The sequence below is a fragment of the Heterodontus francisci genome, chromosome 44 (assembly GCF_036365525.1).
Source record: "Heterodontus francisci isolate sHetFra1 chromosome 44, sHetFra1.hap1, whole genome shotgun sequence".
Lineage (NCBI taxonomy): Eukaryota > Metazoa > Chordata > Chondrichthyes > Heterodontiformes > Heterodontidae > Heterodontus > Heterodontus francisci.
Genome location: NC_090414.1, coordinates 21,502,422 through 21,524,726, shown reverse-complemented (window position 1 = coordinate 21,524,726; position 22,305 = coordinate 21,502,422). Strand labels below are relative to the sequence as shown.

Sequence of the window (22,305 nt, the reverse complement as noted above, 5' to 3'; positions counted from 1 at the left end):
TTTAACTATTTGTAATAAAGTTATTTGTTTAAAATGTATTAATTTTAAAAAAAAGGGGTTAGATACAGAGTAATGCTCCCTCTATGCTGTCTCCATCAAACACTCCTAGACAGAGTGAAGTTGTCCTGCTCAAACCATTACCTTTGCCGCTGAAATACTTCCGGTAATAGTTGGCACCCAGGTCTGCATGCTCGATGAAGTAAGTGGCTGTCCCTTGCCGGGCCAAATGGCTCTCCCGGGGCTCCTCCAGCACAGACACAGCAGCATTGGGGCATTGGCTGGCATTCCACGGCTCCACCTCACCCCCCACTTCGTTGCGGAAATGCGGGCAGCTGAGGACCAGCTGGTTGTCCTTGCCGTCGCCTTGGTCTCCCCCGCTGCCACCTCCCACCACCTGTGGTGCACCCCCTCCAGCTGGCGGGTGGTGGAGCTCATCGGCGTTGCAGCCATTGCTGGGGGAGGTTGGTTGCGCCGGGAGCTGGGAGGCGGCTGAGGCGCCGGTGATGATGTTCTTGCGCCTCCCTGCACTGTCACGGTTGGAGACCGCCTGGCGCAGGTCAAAGAGGATGCTCTGGACGTCGTAATGGACCAGGTTCTTGGCACTGGTCCAGGGATGGCAAGGGTCATCCTGGCTCAGTGCCAGTGCTGCCGCTGGGGGCGGTGACTTCGGGCTCTCGGGGTCACTTCTCTGCGTCTTGAGTTTGCGGAAGACCGAGGCCTCAGCGGGCGGCTCAGATGGGGGCTTGGGCCCTACCTTGGCCACTTTCTCTTCCGTTCTTTCGGACAGCCCCAGCAACAGGTAGGGGTCTTGGAACCGAGCAGCGCTGGTGACCTCTGACCCTGGCCGCCCAGCCTCACCCTCCCCCACCCCGCCCCGTGACTGCTGCCGCTCGATAGAGGAGGTGCTGCCATACTCTCGGTGCAGGGCCACCCCAGTGCCCGGATGAATGGCCCGCTGGACTGACCCCTGGCCACAGCCACTGTCCGTGATGGTCACCTCGCTGTTACTGCGCTGTATGACAGGGTTGCGACCCTGCGCCGTCATCTTGGCTGCCACCTGCGGGGCCACGCAGTCCTGCTCCTGCTCCTCCTCCTCCTTCGTGTTGCTTTTGACAACCATGGCCTCGTCCGTTGGCCAAGAGGCCCCCTTCTCCTCACAGCCATGGCTCCTTGTCGCCCCATCCTCCAGCGACTCGCGCCGGGGTGGCCATTCTGAGATCCTGGCCCGCACTGTCGTCCCCGCAAGCTCTGGGACTGGCCTGGTGGCCTTGGGTTCAAAGTTCACTGCTGAAAGCGAAGGCCGGGAGTTGTTCCTTTTGAACTTTCTGAAGAAAAAATCGTCCGACTGCATGTTCTGTGCCCCCTCAAATGGGATTCTCCCTTCCTTGTGGCCTCCACCACCCCCCCCCACCCCCGCTTATGGGGCAAAAGCACCCACGTGTTGGAAGTGGGTGTCACTGGCCTGAGAGCGGCAGAGATTGCCAGGCGCAAGCCTTGATTGGGTGGGGAATGGCGAAGAACATCTCATCCCCTTGCACCAACACTCAGTCTGAGGACTCAACATAGGCCACTCTCATCCTCGGGAACGGTCGCTCCCTTCATCCCAGGTGGCACAAAAGTTCCAAGGCACCTGGGGCCATCATGGAGTTGGGGGAGGGGTGGGGAAGCGATGCGGAACAGGCGGTGAATGCGTAGGTCGATGGTTCAAGGGGTAAAGGGAGTCCAAAGATCTCAAGATGTTCCAGCTACAGTCCAACTTCAGGCATCTTCATCCTTGGGTTTCAAAACTCCTGCTGGCTTCCTTCAGTGCTGGCCGTTGGGTGGCAATCTTCACATGGCCAAAGGTCAACACAGGCAACCTGGGGGAAAACGAGAAAAAGGCAAGGCTTAGATACAGAGTAAAGCTCCCTCTACACTGTCCCCATCAAACACCCCCCAGGACAGGTACAGCACGGGGGTTAGATACAGAGTAAATCTCCCTCTACACTGTCCCCATCAAACACTCCCAGGACAGGTACAACACGGGGTTAAAAAAAAACAAAAAAACAAAAAAAAAAAAATGGGGGTTAGATAGAGAGTAAAGCTCCCTCTACACTGTCCCCATCAAACACTCCCCAGGACAGGTACAGCACGGGGGTTAGATACAGAGTAAATCTCCCTCTACACTGTCCCCATCAAACACTCCCAGGACAGGTACAGTACGGGGGTTAGATACAGAGTAAAGCTCCCTCTACACTGTCCCCATCAAACACTCCCAGGACAGGTACAGTACGGGGGTTAGATACAGAGTAAAGCTCCCTCTACACTGTCCCCATCAAACACTCCCAGGACAGGTACAGTACGGGGGTTAGATACAGAGTAAAGCTCCCTCTACACTGTCCCCATCAAACACTCCCAGGACAGGTACAGGACGGGGTTTGATACAGAATATTTGCCACAATCCAACCCCATAAGTGCGCCCCTTACTGTTTTAAGGCAACATCTCCAATGTTTGGCTGTCTTGAATTCGAATCTTTAGTGTTTTGTTGGGAGTCCCAGCGATGAGACTGACCCATCGTGGTGTCAGTCAGGATGGGAAAGGAGAGCGCTGGAGAGCGGACTCATTCCCCGAAGCTGCAGACTGGCTGAGATGATGGAATGGATGTTGGGAGGGTGTGGGTTTGGGTGAGCCAGTGTGGCTGCTGTAACTGGCTCCTTCCGTCAGTGAAGCAGCTGGATGGGTCGGAGATCTGGGGGCCTGGGGTTGGGGCTGGCGATTGAGATTTGCTGTGCGCGGTTCAAGTCCCAATGTTTTTTAAATAGATGTTGGGCGGGCAAGGGAAACATTTTTGATCAGAACAAAACCCACCATTGCCTTCTCGTTTAATTGCAAAACAAAATTTTAAAGCTAAGCAATAGATGGAAACAGCACTGGGAGCTTTTGTGAACAAGCTTGGAGCAAAAATGTTCCCGAAGGCCTTTGAATAATTGACAGGCCTGTGCGACTGCAATGGCCTATCATATCCTCATTTTGCACTTACTGGTCACAAGGGACCCTCTACATATGGATGGTCAACAGTGCAAGGGTCACAACAGCAGCTGGGCCAGGCCGAACACACAGGGAGAGGCACCTCCACCTGTCGAAGGTGAAGTGGTGTTACTAGTGGAATAGACTGCTGGATTTACTCAGCACTCCCCACCATCCCCCCCACCTCCCCCGCTACCCCTGCCCCACCTTGCTGGTTTACCCTCCCCATGTTCCCACTTCCATGCCCCACAGTGTGAATCAACATCCCCCCCTTCCCACCCACACCCTACAGCCCCTGAAACAAGAGTCAGCACCTTTGGAAGACAGAGGCAACAGAAACAGAAGGCAGCCTAGGCCTCGGGAGCAAGGATAGGCTTTGGTGGCCATTTTGAAGCAGGTCAAACAGAACTTTGGGGATATAAACCCGAGGGAAACTAATATACAGCAACGACGATCCGCATTCACAGAACGTCCCAAGGTGCTTCACAGGAGCAGAGTCAAACAATTTTTGACACTGAGCCACATAAGGAGATGTCAGGATAGGTGACCAGAGGCTTGGTCAAAGAGGTCGGTTTTAAGGAGCAATTTAAAGGAGGAGTGAGAGGTAGAGAGGTTTTAGGGAGGGAATTCCAGAGCTTAGGGCCCCAGGCAGCTGAAGGTACGGCCGCCAATGGAGCAATGATGAAAATCAGGGATATTGAAGAGGACAGAATTGGAGGTCCTGGACCAGGGAGGGAAGAAATGAAAGGAGGCATGACAACAGGAAAGGGGGCCCTTACAGAGGTAAACAGAAAAGAAAAAAAAAGGAGGAAAATAGAAGTGAAGGGCTCAGATCTATGGTATATCTGAATCTGAAGAGTCGCAACATGAATTTTTGCAATAGACTGATCAATCAGGTCACTGCACACCGACTGAACGGAGCAGTAAACACAGAGTGCACAGAAGTGAGGCTCTTAAGGTGCCCTTGTCCTCTCCATACTGTGTGCAGCAGGCAGAGCCCTCTGCTCTTCACTCTGCGCCAGATGGCACCACTTGAAGAGTTAAATAATTAATTGAACAGAACGGCGCTGTGATTAGAAACATTAATTAGCATTAATTAAGCAGAGTTTTCCAGTAACCCCGGGTCCCTGGGCACTCAATATTTAATCAGTTCAGAGCTCTTGACGGATCCATCAGCTTGCTGAACTGCACCGCTTTCCCCCCCCCTCCCCCAGCATCAGACCACCTCGTCCAAAAGGGCTGCTATTACACAGTCGGCTTTAGGACCATGCCATGCTTGCATCAAACTGTCTTAACACAAGGGGAAAAGCAAAAGCAGGAGGGTACACCAAGAAAGATCACTTCAGGACAGAAAAGGCCTTTACCATTCCTTTTTTAGGCCAGCCTGAGGAAGCTCATCGGCGAGCTACATCCCTCCTCTCACCACCACTCTCCCTGGCTGTTTGACCGTCTGCAGGCCTTGGCCAGTTCTCACAGAGGGTGTGCGAGTGAGATTCACACAGGACACAGGGCCATGAGTTATGCTTACGCCTCACTTAAGATTTTCAAAGCTCACTTATCGTTGAATTTTCTCCTAAAAGAGGCGGACTCCAGTTGCGCATGTTCCTGCAACACAAGTGGGTACATCATTCATGCCCGGAGATGACGAGCTATTCGACGGTGGTGCCGGCATTGTGGACTCACCCTGTCCCCTCCTCACTCACCCACAGTTATCTGAGATAGGTAACGGAACTTGGCAGCTTCCTGGCCGGGGTTGGTGGGTATAATGAGCTATCAAAGGGGTTTGCCAAGTTGGTTAAGCCGTCATGACATCAACAGCGAAAGCAAGCCGCTAACTGGTTTAATAGGTACCGGATAAAGACAAAAATTGACCAACTTTGTGCACCCTGTCAATTCAGCTGGAGTGTTATGTTCTCAATTCTGGGCAGGATGCTTTAGGAAGGCTGTCAGGCCTTGGGAGATTTACCAGAATGGTACCAAGGATGAGGGACTTCAGCTACGTGAAGAGGCTGGAGACGCTGGGTTGTTCTCTTTAAAACAGAAGTGATTTAGGGGAAAATTTAACAGAGGTGTTCAAAATCATGCCGGGTTTTGACAGAGTAAACAGGGAGAAACTGTTTCCAGTGGCAGGAAGGTCGCTAACCAGAGGGATACAGATTTAAGATAATTGGCAAAAGAACCAGAGATATGAGGAGAATATTTTTACCTAGTGAGTTACGATGATGTAGCATCGCTGCCTAAAAGGGCTGTGGAAGCAGGTTCAATAGTAACTTTTCAAAAGGCAGTTGGATAAATACTTGAAAAGGAAAAGTTTGCAGGGCTATATGGGGAAAGAGGAAGGGGGAAGAGTGTGATTAATTGGACAGCTCTCACAACGAGCTGGCACGGCCACAATGGGCCGAATGGCTTCCTTCTGAGCTGTATGTTTTTATGAGCAGCTTGCCAGTTCTGATTCTAGCCAGATATGCAGAAGTGGTTGAAAGCCCACAGGTTCCTGTGAGTGCGAGACCAGGGACAGGGAAGGGGAAGCTGGACTCCAGGGTTTTGCGGCCTAGTTGTTAGCCGTTCCTCAGCAAATCCCCCTCCCCCCACTACCCCCAACCCCACTCTTCTCCCTACCCCCTCACCATTATCTATCAAAGGCCTAATGGCTAAGGATTGATTTTCCAGTCCCTCTCATGGGAGCTTATCCGTGCTCACAATGACTGCAACTTAGGCATTATACCTTTGCTGTCCCTCGTTCTCTGACACAGGCAGATGGGCCTAGCTTTAAACTCTCTAGCAGGAACTAATACCTACACTCACAGCAATTCTCTCTGTGAGATCAGAGGGATCCCGTTCACATTTCCCTCATTATTTTTCAGTGGAAAAGGGAAGTGCTAGCCTTTTCTTTTTTTTAAACAGAGTGTGAGGCAATATTTTTAAAAAGAGGTGGGGCAAACCTTCTCGAGGTTGTCAGCTGTGGCTCAGTGGATAATACTGTCTCTCATCTAAGTCAGAAAGTTGGGGGTCTGACAAAATCCAGGCCAAAACGCACAGTGACTGAGGGAATTCTACACTGTTGGAAGTTGAGTCTTTAGGATGAGACATTAAACCGAAGGGCCCGTCTGCCCTTTCAGGTGGGACACACAAGATCCCACGGCTACTATTTTGAAGATGTACCTAGAAGGACAACGGCATCAGATGCATGGGAACACCGCCACCTGCAAGTTCCCCTCCAAGTCACACACCATCCTGACTTGGAACTATATCGGCCGTTCCTTCACTGTCACTGGGTCAAAATCCTGGAACTCCCTTCCTAACAGCACTGTGGGTGCACCTACACCCCAAGGACTGCAGCGATTCAAGAAGGTGACTCACCACCACCTTCTCAAGGGGCAATTGGGGATGGGCAATAAATGCTGGCCTGGTCAGAGATGCTCACATCCCACGAATAAGTATCTCTCCAGTGTCCTGGGCCAATATTTATCCCTCAACCAACATCACTAAGAAAAAGATGATCTGGGTCATTATCACATTGTTGTTTGTGGGAGCTTGCTGTGCGCAAATTGGCTGCCGCATTTTCAACATTTCAAAGGTGATCAAAAATTCTTCACTGGCTATAAAGCGTTTTGGGATGTCTTGAAGTCATGAAGGTGCTGCAGAAATGCAAGTCCTTTTTTTCTATAAATATTAATTGCTAATAAAGGCGAATATTCGATTATACAGAATTATTGCACTTTGTTTACTTCACTGACAGCTTTCTGGTGGGAAAGATGACTGTGATATTAAAGCATGATTTATAGTTGACAGTCCATTATAAGACATTAATCCAGTCAAGCAAAGTTTAATATTAGATTACCACCTTAATCTAAGCATCTGCTTTGATCATCTGTTTAACTATTCCAGAGTTCTGAAAGATTGTCACACTTCAAAGTGGCAAAATGATATTAAAGAAAGGGGATGCAAAGAGGCAGTTATTTCCTGCCGTGTTTTACTGAGCTGCAGCCACTGGTTTAGAAGTACTGCCAATGTGCAGACGAACACTCAACCATGGAGTAAATTAACCCCAATTTGACCTCAGGATTCACAGCAACTAGACTTTGTCGTCCTTAAAGATTGGCTGGCTTAAATGCCAAGAGGAGCAGAATAATACTTTGTGCCGTTCTCTATAATACACACAGGGTCTGCCGTTCTCCGCGATACACGCGGGGTCTGCTGTTCTCTAATATACACAGGGGCTGCTATTCTCTAATACAAACAGGGGCTGTTATTATCTGTAATATACACAAGGGCTGCCATTCTCTAATACAAACAGGGGCTGCTATTCTCTGTAATGTACACAGGGGCTGCTATTCTCTGAAATGTACACAGGGGCTGCTATTCTCTGTAATATACACAGGGGCTGCCATTCTCTAATACAAACAGGGGCTGCTATTCTCTGTATTATACACAGGGGCTGCTATTCTCTAATACAAACAGGGGCTGCTATTCTCTGTAATATACACAGGAGCCGCTATTCTCTGTAATATACACAGGGGCTGCTATTCTCTGTAATATACACAGGGGCTGCTATTCTCTAATACAAACAGGGGCTGCTATTCTCTAATACAAACAGGGGCTGCTATTCTCTGTAATATACACAGGGGCTGCTATTCTCTGTAATATACACAGGGGCTGCTATTCTCTAATACAAACAGGGGCTGCTATTCTCTGTAATATACACAGGGGCTGCTATTCTCTGTAATGTACACAGGGGCTGCTATTCTCTGTAATATACACAGGGGCTGCTATTCTCTGAAATGTACACAGGGGCTGCTATTCTCTGAAATGTACACAGGGGCTGCTATTCTCTGAAATATACACAGGGGCTGCCATTCTCTAATACAAACAGGGGCTGTTATTCTCTGTAATATACACAGGAGCCGCTATTCTCTGTAATATACACAGGGGCTGCTATTCTCTGTAATATACACAGGGGCTGCTATTCTCTAATACAAACAGGAGCTGCTATTCTCTAATACAAACAGGGGCTGCTATTCTCTAATACAAACAGGAGCTGCTATTCTCTGTAATATACACAGGGGCTGCTATTCTCTAATACAAACAGGGGCTGCTATTCTCTGTAATATACACAGGGGCTGCTATTCTCTGTAATGTACACAGGGGCTGCTATTCTCTGTAATATACACAGGGGCTGCTATTCTCTATTATACACAGGGGCTTCTATTCTCTGTAATGTACACAGGAGCCGCTATTCTCTGTAATAAACACAGGAGCCGCTATTCTCTGTAATATACACAGGAGCTCCAATTCTCTGCAATATACACAGGAGCTCCTGTTCTCTGTAATATACACAGGGGCTGCTATTCTCTGTACTATACACAGGAGCCGCTATTCTCTGTAATATACACAGGAGCTCCTATTCTCTGTAATAAACACAGGAGCTGGTTTTCTCTGTAATATACACAGGAGCCGCTATTCTCTGTAATATACACAGGAGCTCCTATTCTCTGTAATATACACAGGGGCTGCTATTCTCTGTAATATACACAGGGGCTGCTATTCTCTGTAATATACAGAGGGGCAGCTATTTTTTAATATACACAGGAGCCGCTATTCTCTGTAACATACACAGGAGCTCCTATTCTCTGTAATATACACAGGGGCTGCTATTCTCTAATATACACAGGAGCCGCTATTCTCTGTAAGAAACACAGGAGCTCCTATTTTCTGTAATATACACAGGAGCCGCTATTCTCTAATATATACAGGGGCTCCTATTCTCTGTAATATACACAGGGGCTGCTATTCACCAATATACACAGGAGCCGCTATTCTCTGTAATAAACACAGGAGTCGCTATTCTCTGTAATATACACAGGAGCCGCTATTCTCTTTCATATACACAGGAGCTCCAATTCTCTGTAATATACACAGGAGCCGCTATTCTCTGTAATATACACAGGGGCTGTTATTCTCTGTAATATACACAGGAGCTGCTATTCTCTAATATACACAGGAGCTCCTATTCTCTATAATATACACAGGGGCTCCTATTCTCTGTAATATACACTGGGGCTGCTATTCTCTGTAATATACACAGGGGCTGCTATTCTCCGTAATATGCACAGGAGCCGCTATTCTCTGTAACATACACAGGAGCTCCTATTCTCTGCAATATACACAGGGGCTGCTATTGTCTGTAATATACACAAAGGCTGCTATTCTCTAATATACACAGGAACCGCTATTCTCTGTAATAAACACAGGAGCTGGTTTTCTCTGTAATATACACAGGAGCCGCTATTCTCTGTAATATACACAGGAGCTCCTATTCTCTGTAATATACACAGGGGCTGCTATTCTCTGTAATATACACAGGAGCCGCTATTCTCTATAATATACACAGGAGCTCCAATTCTCTGTAATATACACAGGAGCCGCTATTCTCTGTAATATACACAGGGGCTGCTATTCTCTGTAATATACACAGGGGCTGCTATTCTCTGTAATATACACAGGGGCTGCTATTCTCTAATATACACAGGAGCTCCTATTCTCTATTATGCACAGGGGCTTCTATTCTCTGTAATGTACACAGGAGCCGCTATTCTCTGTAATAAACACAGGAGCCGCTATTCTCTGCAATATACACAGGAGCTCCTATTCTCTGTAATATACACAGGGGCTGCTATTCTCTGTACTATACACAGGAGCCGCTATTCTCTGTAATATACACAGGGGCTCCTATTCTCTGTAATAAACACAGGAGCTGGTTTTCTCTGTAATATACCCAGGAGCCGCTATTCTCTGTAATATACACAGGAGCTCCTATTCTCTGTAATATACACAGGAGCTCCTATTCTCTTTAATATACACAGGGGCTGCTATTCTCTGTAATATACAGAGGGGCAGCTATTTTTTAATATACACAGGAGCCGCTATTCTCTGTAACATACACAGGAGCTCCTATTCTCTATAATACACACAGGAGCCGCTATTCTCTAATATACACAGGAGCTCCTATTCTCTGTAATATACACAGGGGCTGCTATTCTCTAATATACACAGGAGCCGCTATTCTCTGTAATAAACACAGGAGTCGCTATTCTCTATAATATACACAGGAGACGCTATTCTCTAAGATACACAGGAGCTCCTATTCTCTGTAATATACACAGGGGCCGCTATTCTCTAATATACACAGGAGCCGCTATTCTCTGTAATAAACACAGGAGCTCCTATTTTCTGTAATATACACAGGAGCCGCTATTCTCTAATTTACACAGGTGCTCCTATTCTCTGTAATATACACAGGGGCTGCTATTCTCTAATATACACAGGAGCCGCTATTCTCTGTAATAAACACAGGAGTCGCTATTCTCTGTAATAAACACAGGAATCGCTATTCTCTGTAATATACACAGGAGCCGCTATTCTCGATAATATACACAGGAGCTCCAATTCTCTGTAATATACACAGGAGCCGCTATTCTCTGTAATATACACAGGGGCTGCTATTCTCTGTAATATACACAGGGGCTGCTATTCTCTAATATACACAGGAGCTCCTAGTCTTTATAATATACACAGGGGCTGCTATTCTCTGCAATATACACAGGGGCTGCTATTCTCTGTAATATACACAGGAGCTCCTATTCTCTATAATATACACAGGGGCTGCTATTCTCTGTAATATACACAGGGGCTGCTATTCTCTGTAATATACACAGGGGCTGCTATTCTCTGTAATATACACAGGGGCTGCTATTCTCTGTAATATGCACAGGAGCCGCTATTCTCTGTAACATACACAGGAGCTCCTATTCTCTGCAATGTACACAGGGGCTGCTATTCTCTGTAATATACACAAAGGCTGCTATTCTCTAATATACACAGGAACCGCTATTCTCTGTAATAAACACAGGAGCCGCTATTCTCTGTAATATACACAGGAGCCGCTATTCTCTGTAATATACACAGGAGCTCCAATTCTCTGTAATATACACAGGAGCCGCTATTCTCTGTAATATACACAGGAGCTCCAATTCTCTGTAATATACACAGGAGCTGCTATTCGCTAATATACACAGGAGCCGCTATTCTCTATAATATACACAGGGGCTGCTATTCTCTGTAATATACACAGGGGCTGCTATTCTCTGTAATATACACAGGGGCTGCTATTCTCTAATATACACAGGTGCTCCTATTCTCCATAATATACACGGGATGCTATTCTCTGTAATATACAGAGGGGCTGCTATTCTCTGTAATATACAGAGGGATTGCTATTTTCTTATATACACAGGAGCCGCTATTCTCTGTAACATACACAGGAGCTCCTATTCTCTGCAATATACACAGGGGCTGCTATTGTCTGTAATATACACAAAGGCTGCTATTCTCTAATATACACAGGAACCGCTATTCTCTGTAATAAACACAGGAGCTGGTTTTCTCTGTAATATACACAGGAGCCGCTATTCTCTGTAATATACACAGGAGCTCCTATTCTCTGTAATATACACAGGGGCTGATATTCTCTGTAATATACACAGGAGCCGCTATTCTCTATAATATACACAGGAGCTCCAATTCTCTGTAATATACACAGGAGCCGCCATTCTCTGTAATATACACAGGGGCTGCTATTCTCTGTAATATACACAGGGGCTGCTATTCTCTGTAATATACACAGGGGCTGCTATTCTCTAATATACACAGGAGCTCCTATTCTCTATTATGCACAGGGGCTTCTATTCTCTGTAATGTACACAGGAGCCGCTATTCTCTGTAATAAACACAGGAGCCGCTATTCTCTGCAATATACACAGGAGCTCCTATTCTCTGTAATATACACAGGGGCTGCTATTCTCTGTACTATACACAGGAGCCGCTATTCTCTGTAATATACACAGGGGCTCCTATTCTCTGTAATAAACACAGGAGCTGGTTTTCTCTGTAATATACACAGGAGCCGCTATTCTCTGTAATATACACAGGAGCTCCTATTCTCTGTAATATACACAGGAGCTCCTATTCTCTTTAATATACACAGGGGCTGCTATTCTCTGTAATATACAGAGGGGCAGCTATTTTTTAATATACACAGGAGCCGCTATTCTCTGTAACATACACAGGAGCTCCTATTCTCTATAATACACACAGGAGCCGCTATTCTCTAATATACACAGGAGCTCCTATTCTCTGTAATATACACAGGGGCTGCTATTCTCTAATATACACAGGAGCCGCTATTCTCTGTAATAAACACAGGAGTCGCTATACTCTATAATATACACAGGAGCCGCTATTCTCTAATATACACAGGAGCTCCTATTCTCTGTAATATACACAGGGGCCGCTATTCTCTAATATACACAGGAGCCGCTATTCTCTGTAATAAACACAGGAGCTCCTATTTTCTGTAATATACACAGGAGCCGCTATTCTCTAATATACACAGGTGCTCCTATTCTCTGTAAGATACACAGGGGCTGCTATTCTCTAATATACACAGGAGCCGCTATTCTCTGTAATAAACACAGGAGTCGCTTATCTCTGTAATAAACACAGGAGTCGCTATTCTCTGTAATATACACAGGAGCCGCTATTCTCGATAATATACACAGGAGCTCCAATTCTCTGTAATATACACAGGAGCCGCTATTCTCTGTAATATACACAGGGGCTGCTATTCTCTGTAATATACACAGGGGCTGCTATTCTCTGTAATATACACAGGAGCTCCTATTCTCTATAATATACACAGGGGCTGCTATTCTCTGTAATATACACAGGGGCTGCTATTCTCTGTAATATACACAGGGGCTGCTATTCTCTGTAATATACACAGGGGCTGCTATTCTCTGTAATATGCACAGGAGCCGCTATTCTCTGTAACATACACAGGAGCTCCTATTCTCTGCAATGTACACAGGGGCTGCTATTCTCTGTAATATACACAAAGGCTGCTATTCTCTAATATACACAGGAACCGCTATTCTCTGTAATAAACACAGGAGCTGCTATTCTCTGTAATATACACAGGAGCCGCTATTCTCTGTAATATACACAGGAGCTCCAATTCTCTGTAATATAGACAGGAGACGCTATTCTCTGTAATATACACAGGAGCTCCAATTCTCTGTAATATACACAGGGGCTGCTATTCTCTGTAATATACACAGGGGCTGCTATTCTCTAATATACACAGGAGCTCCTATTCTCTATTATGCACAGGGGCTTCTATTCTCTGTAATGTACACAGGAGCCGCTATTCTCTGTAATAAACACAGGAGCCGCTATTCTCTGCAATATACACAGGAGCTCCTATTCTCTGTAATATACACAGGGGCTGCTATTCTCTGTACTATACACAGGAGCCGCTATTCTCTGTAATATACACAGGGGCTGCTATTCTCTGTAATAAACACAGGAGCTGGTTTTCTCTGTAATATACACAGGAGCCGCTATTCTCTGTAATATACACAGGAGCTCCTATTCTCTGTAATATACACAGGAGCTCCTATTCTCTTTAATATACACAGGGGCTGCTATTCTCTGTAATATACAGAGGGGCAGCTATTTTTTAATATACACAGGAGCCGCTATTCTCTGTAACATACACAGGAGCTCCTATTCTCTATAATACACACAGGAGCCGCTATTCTCTAATATACACAGGAGCTCCTATTCTCTGTAATATACACAGGGGCTGCTATTCTCTAATATACACAGGAGCCGCTATTCTCTGTAATAAACACAGGAGTCGCTATTCTCTATAATATACACAGGAGCCGCTATTCTCTAAGATACACAGGAGCTCCTATTCTCTGTAATATACACAGGGGCCGCTATTCTCTAATATACACAGGAGCCGCTATTCTCTGTAATAAACACAGGAGCTCCTATTTTCTGTAATATACACAGGAGCCGATATTCTCTAATATACACAGGTGCTCCTATTCTCTGTAATATACACAGGGGCTGCTATTCTCTAATATACACAGGAGCCGCTATTCTCTGTAATAAACACAGGAGTCGCTATTCTCTGTAATAAACACAGGAGTCGCTATTCTCTGTAATAAACACAGGAGTCGCTATTCTCTGTAATATACACAGGAGTCGCTATTCTCGATAATATACACAGGAGCTCCAATTCTCTGTAATATACACAGGAGCCGCTATTCTCTGTAATATACACAGGGGCTGCTATTCTCTGTAATATACACAGGGGCTGCTATTCTCTAATATACACAGGAGCTCCTAGTCTCTATAATATACACAGGGGCTGCTATTCTCTGTAATATACACAGGGGCTGCTATTCTCTGTAATATACACAGGAGCTCCTATTCTCTATAATATGCACAGGGGCTGCTATTCTCTGTAATATACACAGGGGCTGCTATTCTCTGTAATATACACAGGGGCTGCTATTCTCTGTAATATACACAGGGGCTGCTATTCTCTGTAATATGCACAGGAGCCGCTATTCTCTGTAACATACACAGGAGCTCCTATTCTCTGTAATAAACACAGGAGCCACTATTCTCTGTAATATACACAGGAGCCGCTATTCTCTGTAATATACACAGGAGCTCCAATTCTCTGTAATATACACAGGAGTCGCTATTCTCTGTAATATACACAGGAGCTCCAATTCTCTGTAATATACACAGGAGCTGCTATTCGCTAATATACACAGGAGCCGCTATGCTCTATAATATACACAGGGGCTGCTATTCTCTGTAATATACACAGGGGCTGCTATTCTCTGCAATATACACAGGGGCTGCTATTCTCTAATATACACAGGTGCTCCTATTCTCCATAATATACACGGGCTGCTATTCTCTGTAATATACAGAGGGGCTGCTATTCTCTGTAATATACAGAGGGATTGCTATTTTCTTATATACACGGGAGCCGCTATTCTCTGTAACAGACACAGGAGCTCCTATTCTCTGTAATATACAGCGGGGCTGCTATTCTCTAACATACACAGGAGCCGCTATTTTCTGTAATTAACACAGGAGCCGCTATTCTCTGTAATATACACAGGAGCTCCAATTCTCTGTAATATACAGAGGGGCTGCTATTCTCTAACATACACAGGAGCCGCTATTCTCTGTAATAAACACAGGAGCCGCTATTCTCTGTAATATACACAGGAGCTCCTATTCTCTGTAATATACAGAGGGGCTGCTATTCTCTAACATACACAGGAGCCGCTATTCTCTGTAATAAACACAGGAGCCGCTATTCTCTGTAATATACACAGGAGCTCCAATTCTCTGTAACATGCACAGGAGCTGCTATTCGCTGTAATATACACAGGGGCTACTATTCTCTGTAATATCCACAGGAGCCGCTATTCTCTGTAATATACACAGGGGCTGCTATTCTCTGTAATATACACAGGGGTCGCTATTCTCTAATATACACCGGAGCTCCTATTCTCTATAATATACACAGGAGCTCCTACTCTCTGTAATATACAGAGGGGCTGCTATTCTCTAATATACACAGGAGCCGCTATTCTCTGTAATAAACACAGGGGCTGCTATTCTCTGTCATATGCACAGGAGCCACTATTCTCTGTAATAAACACAGGGGCTGCTATTCTCTGTAATATGCACAGAGGCTGCTATTCTCTAATATACACAGGGGCCACTATTCTCTGTAATAAACACAGGGGCTGATATTCTCTGTAATATACACAGGAGCTCCTATTCTCTGTAATATACACAGGGGCTGCTATTCTCTGTAATATACGGAGGGGCTGCTATTTTCTAATATACACAGGAGCCGCTATTCTCTGTAACATACACAGGAGCTCCTCTTCTCTATAATATACACAGGGGCTGCTATTCTCTAATATACACAGGAGGCGCTATTCTCTGTAATAAACACAGGAGCCGCTATTCTCTGTAATATACACAGGAGCTGCTATTCGCTAATATACACAGGAGCCGCTATTCTCTGTAATATACACAGGGGCTGCTATTCTCTGTAATATACACAGGGGCTGTTATTCTCTGTAATATACACAGGAGCTGCTATTCGCTAATATACACAGGAGCCGCTATTCTCTGTAACATACACAGGAGCTCCTATTCTCTATAATATACACAGGGGCTGCTATTCTCTAATATACACAGGAGGCGCTATTCTCTGTAATAAACACAGGAGCCGCTATTCTCTGTAATATACACAGGAGCTGCTATTCTCTAATATACACAGGAGATCCTATTCTCTGTAATATACACAGGAGCTCCAATTCTCTGTAATACACACAGGAGCTGCTATTCGCTAATATACACAGGAGCCGCTATACTCTAATATACACAGGAGCTCCTATTCTCTGTAATATACACAGGGGCTGCTATTCTCTAATATGCACAGGTGCTCCTATTCTCCATAATATACACGGGCTGCTATTCTCTGTAATATACAGAGGGGCTGCTATTCTCTGTAATATACAGAGGGGCTGCTATTTTCTAATATACACAGAAGCCTCTATTCTCTGTAAGAAACACAGGAGCCGCTATTCTCTGTAATATACACAGGAGCTCCAATTCTCTGTAATATACAGAGGAGCTGCTATTCTCTGTAACATACACAGGAGCTCCTATTCTCTGTGATATACAGAGGGGCTGCTATTCTCTAACATACACAGGAGCCGCTATTCTCTGTAATAAACACAGGAGCCGCTATTCTCTGTAATATACACAGGAGCTCCAATTCTCTGTAACATACACAGGAGCTGCTATTCGCTGTAATATACACTGGGGCTACTATTCTCTGTAATATCCACAGGAGCCGCTATTCTCTGTAATATACACAGGGGCTGCTATTCTCTGTAATATACACAGGGGTTGCTATTCTCTAATATACACAGGAGCTCCTATTCTCTATAATATACACAGGAGCTCCTATTCTCTGTAATATACAGAGGGGCTGCTATTCTCTAATGTACACAGGAGCCGCTATTCTCTGTAATAAACACAGGGGCTGCTATTCTCTGTCATTTGCACAGGAGCCACTATTCTCTGTAATAAACACAGGGGCTGCTATTCTCTGTTATATGCACAGAGGCTGCTATTCTCTAATATACACAGGGGCCACTATTCTCTGCAATAAACACAGGGGCTGCTATTCTCTGTAATATACACAGGAGCTCCTATTCTCTGTAATATACACAGGGGCTGCTATTCTCTGTAATATACGGAGGGGCTGCTATTTTCTAATATACACAGGAGCCGCTATTCTCTGTAACATACACAGGAGCTCCTATTCTCTATAATATACACAGGGGCTGCTATTCTCTAATATACACAGGAGGCGCTATTCTCTGTAATAAACACAGGAGCCGCTATTCTCTGTAATATACACAGGAGCTGCTATTCGCTAATATACACAGGAGCCGCTATTCTCTGTAATATACACAGGGGCTGCTATTCTCTGTAATATACACAGGGGCTGCTATTCTCTAATATACACAGGAGATCCTATTCTCTGTAATATACACAGGAGCTCAAATTCTCTGTAATATACACAGGAGCTGCTATTCGCTAATATACACAGGAGCCGCTATACTCTAATATACACAGGAGCTCCTATTCTCTGTAATATACACAGGGGCTGCTATTCTCTAATGTACACAGGAGCTGCTATTCTCTATAATATACACGGGAGCTCCAATTCTCTGTAATATACACAGGAGCTGCTATTCGCTAATATACACAGGAGCCGCTATTCTCTGTAATATACACAGGGGCTGCTATTCTCTGTAATATACACAGGGGCTGCTATTTGCTAATATACACAGGAGCCGCTATTCTCTATAATATACACGGGAGCTCCAATTCTCTGTAATATACACAGGAGCTTCTATTCGCTAATATACACAGGAGCCGCTATTCTCTGTAATATACACAGGGGCTGCTATTCTCTGTAATATACACAGGGGCTGCTATTCTCTAATATACACAGGAGCTCCTATTCTCTATAATATACACAGGGGCTGCTATTCTCTGTAATATACACAGGGGCTGCTATTCTCTAATATACACAGGGGCCACTATTCTCTGTAATAAACACAGGGGCTGCTATTCTCTGTAATATACACAGGAGCTCCTATTCTCTATAATATACACAGGGGCTGCTATTCTCTAATATACATAGGAGCCGCTATTCTCTGTAATATACACAGGAGCTGCTATTCGCTAATATACACAGGAGCCGCCATTCTCTGCAATATACACAGGGGCTGCTATTCTCTCTAATATACACAAAGGCTGCTATTCTCTAATATACACAGGAACCGCTATTCTCTGTAATAAACACAGGAGCCGCTATTCTCTGTAATAAACACAGGAGCCGCTATTCTCTGTAATAAACACAGGAGCCGCTATTCTCTGTAATAAACACAGGGGCTGCTATTCGCTAATATACACAGGGGCTGCTATTCGCTAATATACACAGGGGCTGCTATTCGCTAATATACACAGGGGCTGCTATTCTCTGTAATATACACAGGAGCCGCTATTCTCTCATATACACAGGAGCTCCTATTCTCTGTAATATACACAGGGGCTGCTATTCTCTAATATACATAGGAGCCGCTGTTCTCTGTAATAAACACAGGAGCTGCTATTCTCTGTAATATACACAGGAGCCGCTATTCTCTATAATATACACAGGAGCAGCTATTCTCTGTAATATACACAGGGGCCGCTATTCTCTAATATACACAGGAGCCGCTATTCTCTGTAATAAACACAGGAGCTCCTATTTTCTGTAATATACACAGGAGCCGATATTCTCTAATATACACAGGTGCTCCTATTCTCTGTAATATACACAGGGGCTGCTATTCTCTAATATACACAGGAGCCGCTATTCTCTGTAATAAACACAGGAGTCGCTATTCTCTGTAATAAACACAGGAGTCGCTATTCTCTGTAATAAACACAGGAGTCGCTATTCTCTGTAATATACACAGGAGTCGCTATTCTCGATAATATACACAGGAGCTCCAATTCTCTGTAATATACACAGGAGCCGCTATTCTCTGTAATATACACAGGGGCTGCTATTCTCTGTAATATACACAGGGGCTGCTATTCTCTAATATACACAGGAGCTCCTAGTCTCTATAATATACACAGGGGCTGCTATTCTCTGTAATATACACAGGGGCTGCTATTCTCTGTAATATACACAGGAGCTCCTATTCTCTATAATATGCACAGGGGCTGCTATTCTCTGTAATATACACAGGGGCTGCTATTCTCTGTAATATACACAGGGGCTGCTATTCTCTGTAATATACACAGGGGCTGCTATTCTCTGTAATATACACAGGGGCTGCTATTCTCTGTAATATGCACAGGAGCCGCTATTCTCTGTAACATACACAGGAGCTCCTATTCTCTGCAATGTACACAGGGGCTGCTATTCTCTGTAATATACACAAAGGCTGCTATTCTCTAATATACACAGGAACCGCTATTCTCTGTAATAAACACAGGAGCCGCTATTCTCTGTAATATACACAGGAGCCGCTATTCTCTGTAATATACACAGGAGCTCCAATTCTCTGTAATATACACAGGAGTCGCTATTCTCTGTAATATACACAGGAGCTCCAATTCTCTGTAATATACACAGGAGCTGCTATTCGCTAATATACACAGGAGCCGCTATTCTCTATAATATACACAGGGGCTGCTATTCTCTGTAATATACACAGGGGCTGCTATTCTCTGCAATATACACAGGGGCTGCTATTCTCTAATATACACAGGTGCTCCTATTCTCCATAATATACACGGGCTGCTATTCTCTGTAATATACAGAGGGGCTGCTATTCTCTGTAATATACAGAGGGATTGCTATTTTCTTATATACACGGGAGCCGCTATTCTCTGTAACAGACACAGGAGCTCCTATTCTCTGTAATATACAGCGGGGCTGCTATTCTCTAACATACACAGGAGCCGCTATTTTCTGTAATTAACACAGGAGCCGCTATTCTCTGTAATATACACAGGAGCTCCAATTCTCTGTAATATACAGAGGGGCTGCTATTCTCTAACATACACAGGAGCCGCTATTCTCTGTAATAAACACAGGAGCCGCTATTCTCTGTAATATACACAGGAGCTCCTATTCTCTGTAATATACAGAGGGGCTGCTATTCTCTAACATACACAGGAGCCGCTATTCTCTGTAATAAACACAGGAGCCGCTATTCTCTGTAATATACACAGGAGCTCCAATTCTCTGTAACATGCACAGGAGCTGCTATTCGCTGTAATATACACAGGGGCTACTATTCTCTGTAATATCCACAGGAGCCGCTATTCTCTGTAATATACACAGGGGCTGCTATTCTCTGTAATATACACAGGGGTCGCTATTCTCTAATATACACCGGAGCTCCTATTCTCTATAATATACACAGGAGCTCCTACTCTCTGTAATATACAGAGGGGCTGCTATTCTCTAATATACACAGGAGCCGCTATTCTCTGTAATAAACACAGGGGCTGCTATTCTCTGTCATATGCACAGGAGCCACTATTCTCTGTAATAAACACAGGGGCTGCTATTCTCTGTAATATGCACAGAGGCTGCTATTCTCTAATATACACAGGGGCCACTATTCTCTGTAATAAACACAGGGGCTGATATTCTCTGTAATATACACAGGAGCTCCTATTCTCTGTAATATACACAGGGGCTGCTATTCTCTGTAATATACGGAGGGGCTGCTATTTTCTAATATACACAGGAGCCGCTATTCTCTGTAACATACACAGGAGCTCCTCTTCTCTATAATATACACAGGGGCTGCTATTCTCTAATATACACAGGAGGCGCTATTCTCTGTAATAAACACAGGAGCCGCTATTCTCTGTAATATACACAGGAGCTGCTATTCGCTAATATACACAGGAGCCGCTATTCTCTGTAATATACACAGGGGCTGCTATTCTCTGTAATATACACAGGGGCTGTTATTCTCTGTAATATACACAGGAGCTGCTATTCGCTAATATACACAGGAGCCGCTATTCTCTGTAACATACACAGGAGCTCCTATTCTCTATAATATACACAGGGGCTGCTATTCTCTAATATACACAGGAGGCGCTATTCTCTGTAATAAACACAGGAGCCGCTATTCTCTGTAATATACACAGGAGCTGCTATTCTCTAATATACACAGGAGATCCTATTCTCTGTAATATACACAGGAGCTCCAATTCTCTGTAATACACACAGGAGCTGCTATTCGCTAATATACACAGGAGCCGCTATACTCTAATATACACAGGAGCTCCTATTCTCTGTAATATACACAGGGGCTGCTATTCTCTAATATGCACAGGTGCTCCTATTCTCCATAATATACACGGGCTGCTATTCTCTGTAATATACAGAGGGGCTGCTATTCTCTGTAATATACAGAGGGGCTGCTATTTTCTAATATACACAGAAGCCTCTATTCTCTGTAAGAAACACAGGAGCCGCTATTCTCTGTAATATACACAGGAGCTCCAATTCTCTGTAATATACAGAGGAGCTGCTATTCTCTGTAACATACACAGGAGCTCCTATTCTCTGTGATATACAGAGGGGCTGCTATTCTCTAACATACACAGGAGCCGCTATTCTCTGTAATAAACACAGGAGCCGCTATTCTCTGTAATATACACAGGAGCTCCAATTCTCTGTAACATACACAGGAGCTGCTATTCGCTGTAATATACACTGGGGCTACTATTCTCTGTAATATCCACAGGAGCCGCTATTCTCTGTAATATACACAGGGGCTGCTATTCTCTGTAATATACACAGGGGTTGCTATTCTCTAATATACACAGGAGCTCCTATTCTCTATAATATACACAGGAGCTCCTATTCTCTGTAATATACAGAGGGGCTGCTATTCTCTAATGTACACAGGAGCCGCTATTCTCTGTAATAAACACAGGGGCTGCTATTCTCTGTCATTTGCACAGGAGCCACTATTCTCTGTAATAAACACAGGGGCTGCTATTCTCTGTTATATGCACAGAGGCTGCTATTCTCTAATATACACAGGGGCCACTATTCTCTGCAATAAACACAGGGGCTGCTATTCTCTGTAATATACACAGGAGCTCCTATTCTCTGTATTATACACAGGGGCTGCTATTCTCTGTAATATACGGAGGGGCTGCTATTTTCTAATATACACAGGAGCCGCTATTCTCTGTAACATACACAGGAGCTCCTATTCTCTATAATATACACA

At 44.7% G+C, this 22,305-nt stretch overlaps 1 protein-coding gene across 6 annotated transcripts in view; it reads right to left on the bottom strand.

The window, feature by feature from the left end:
* The window catches only part of sipa1 (signal-induced proliferation-associated 1), a 153,401-nt gene that overhangs the window by 57,293 nt on the left and 73,803 nt on the right, over positions 1 to 22,305 (bottom strand). For all 6 annotated transcript variants that reach the window (XM_068021808.1, XM_068021812.1, XM_068021813.1 and 3 more), the window contains exon 2: positions 142 to 1,859. In XM_068021808.1, coding sequence (XP_067877909.1) covers positions 142 to 1,351 — 1,210 coding nt within the window. In that variant the 5' untranslated portion in view covers positions 1,352 to 1,859. The remainder of the gene's footprint in view (positions 1 to 141; positions 1,860 to 22,305) is intronic.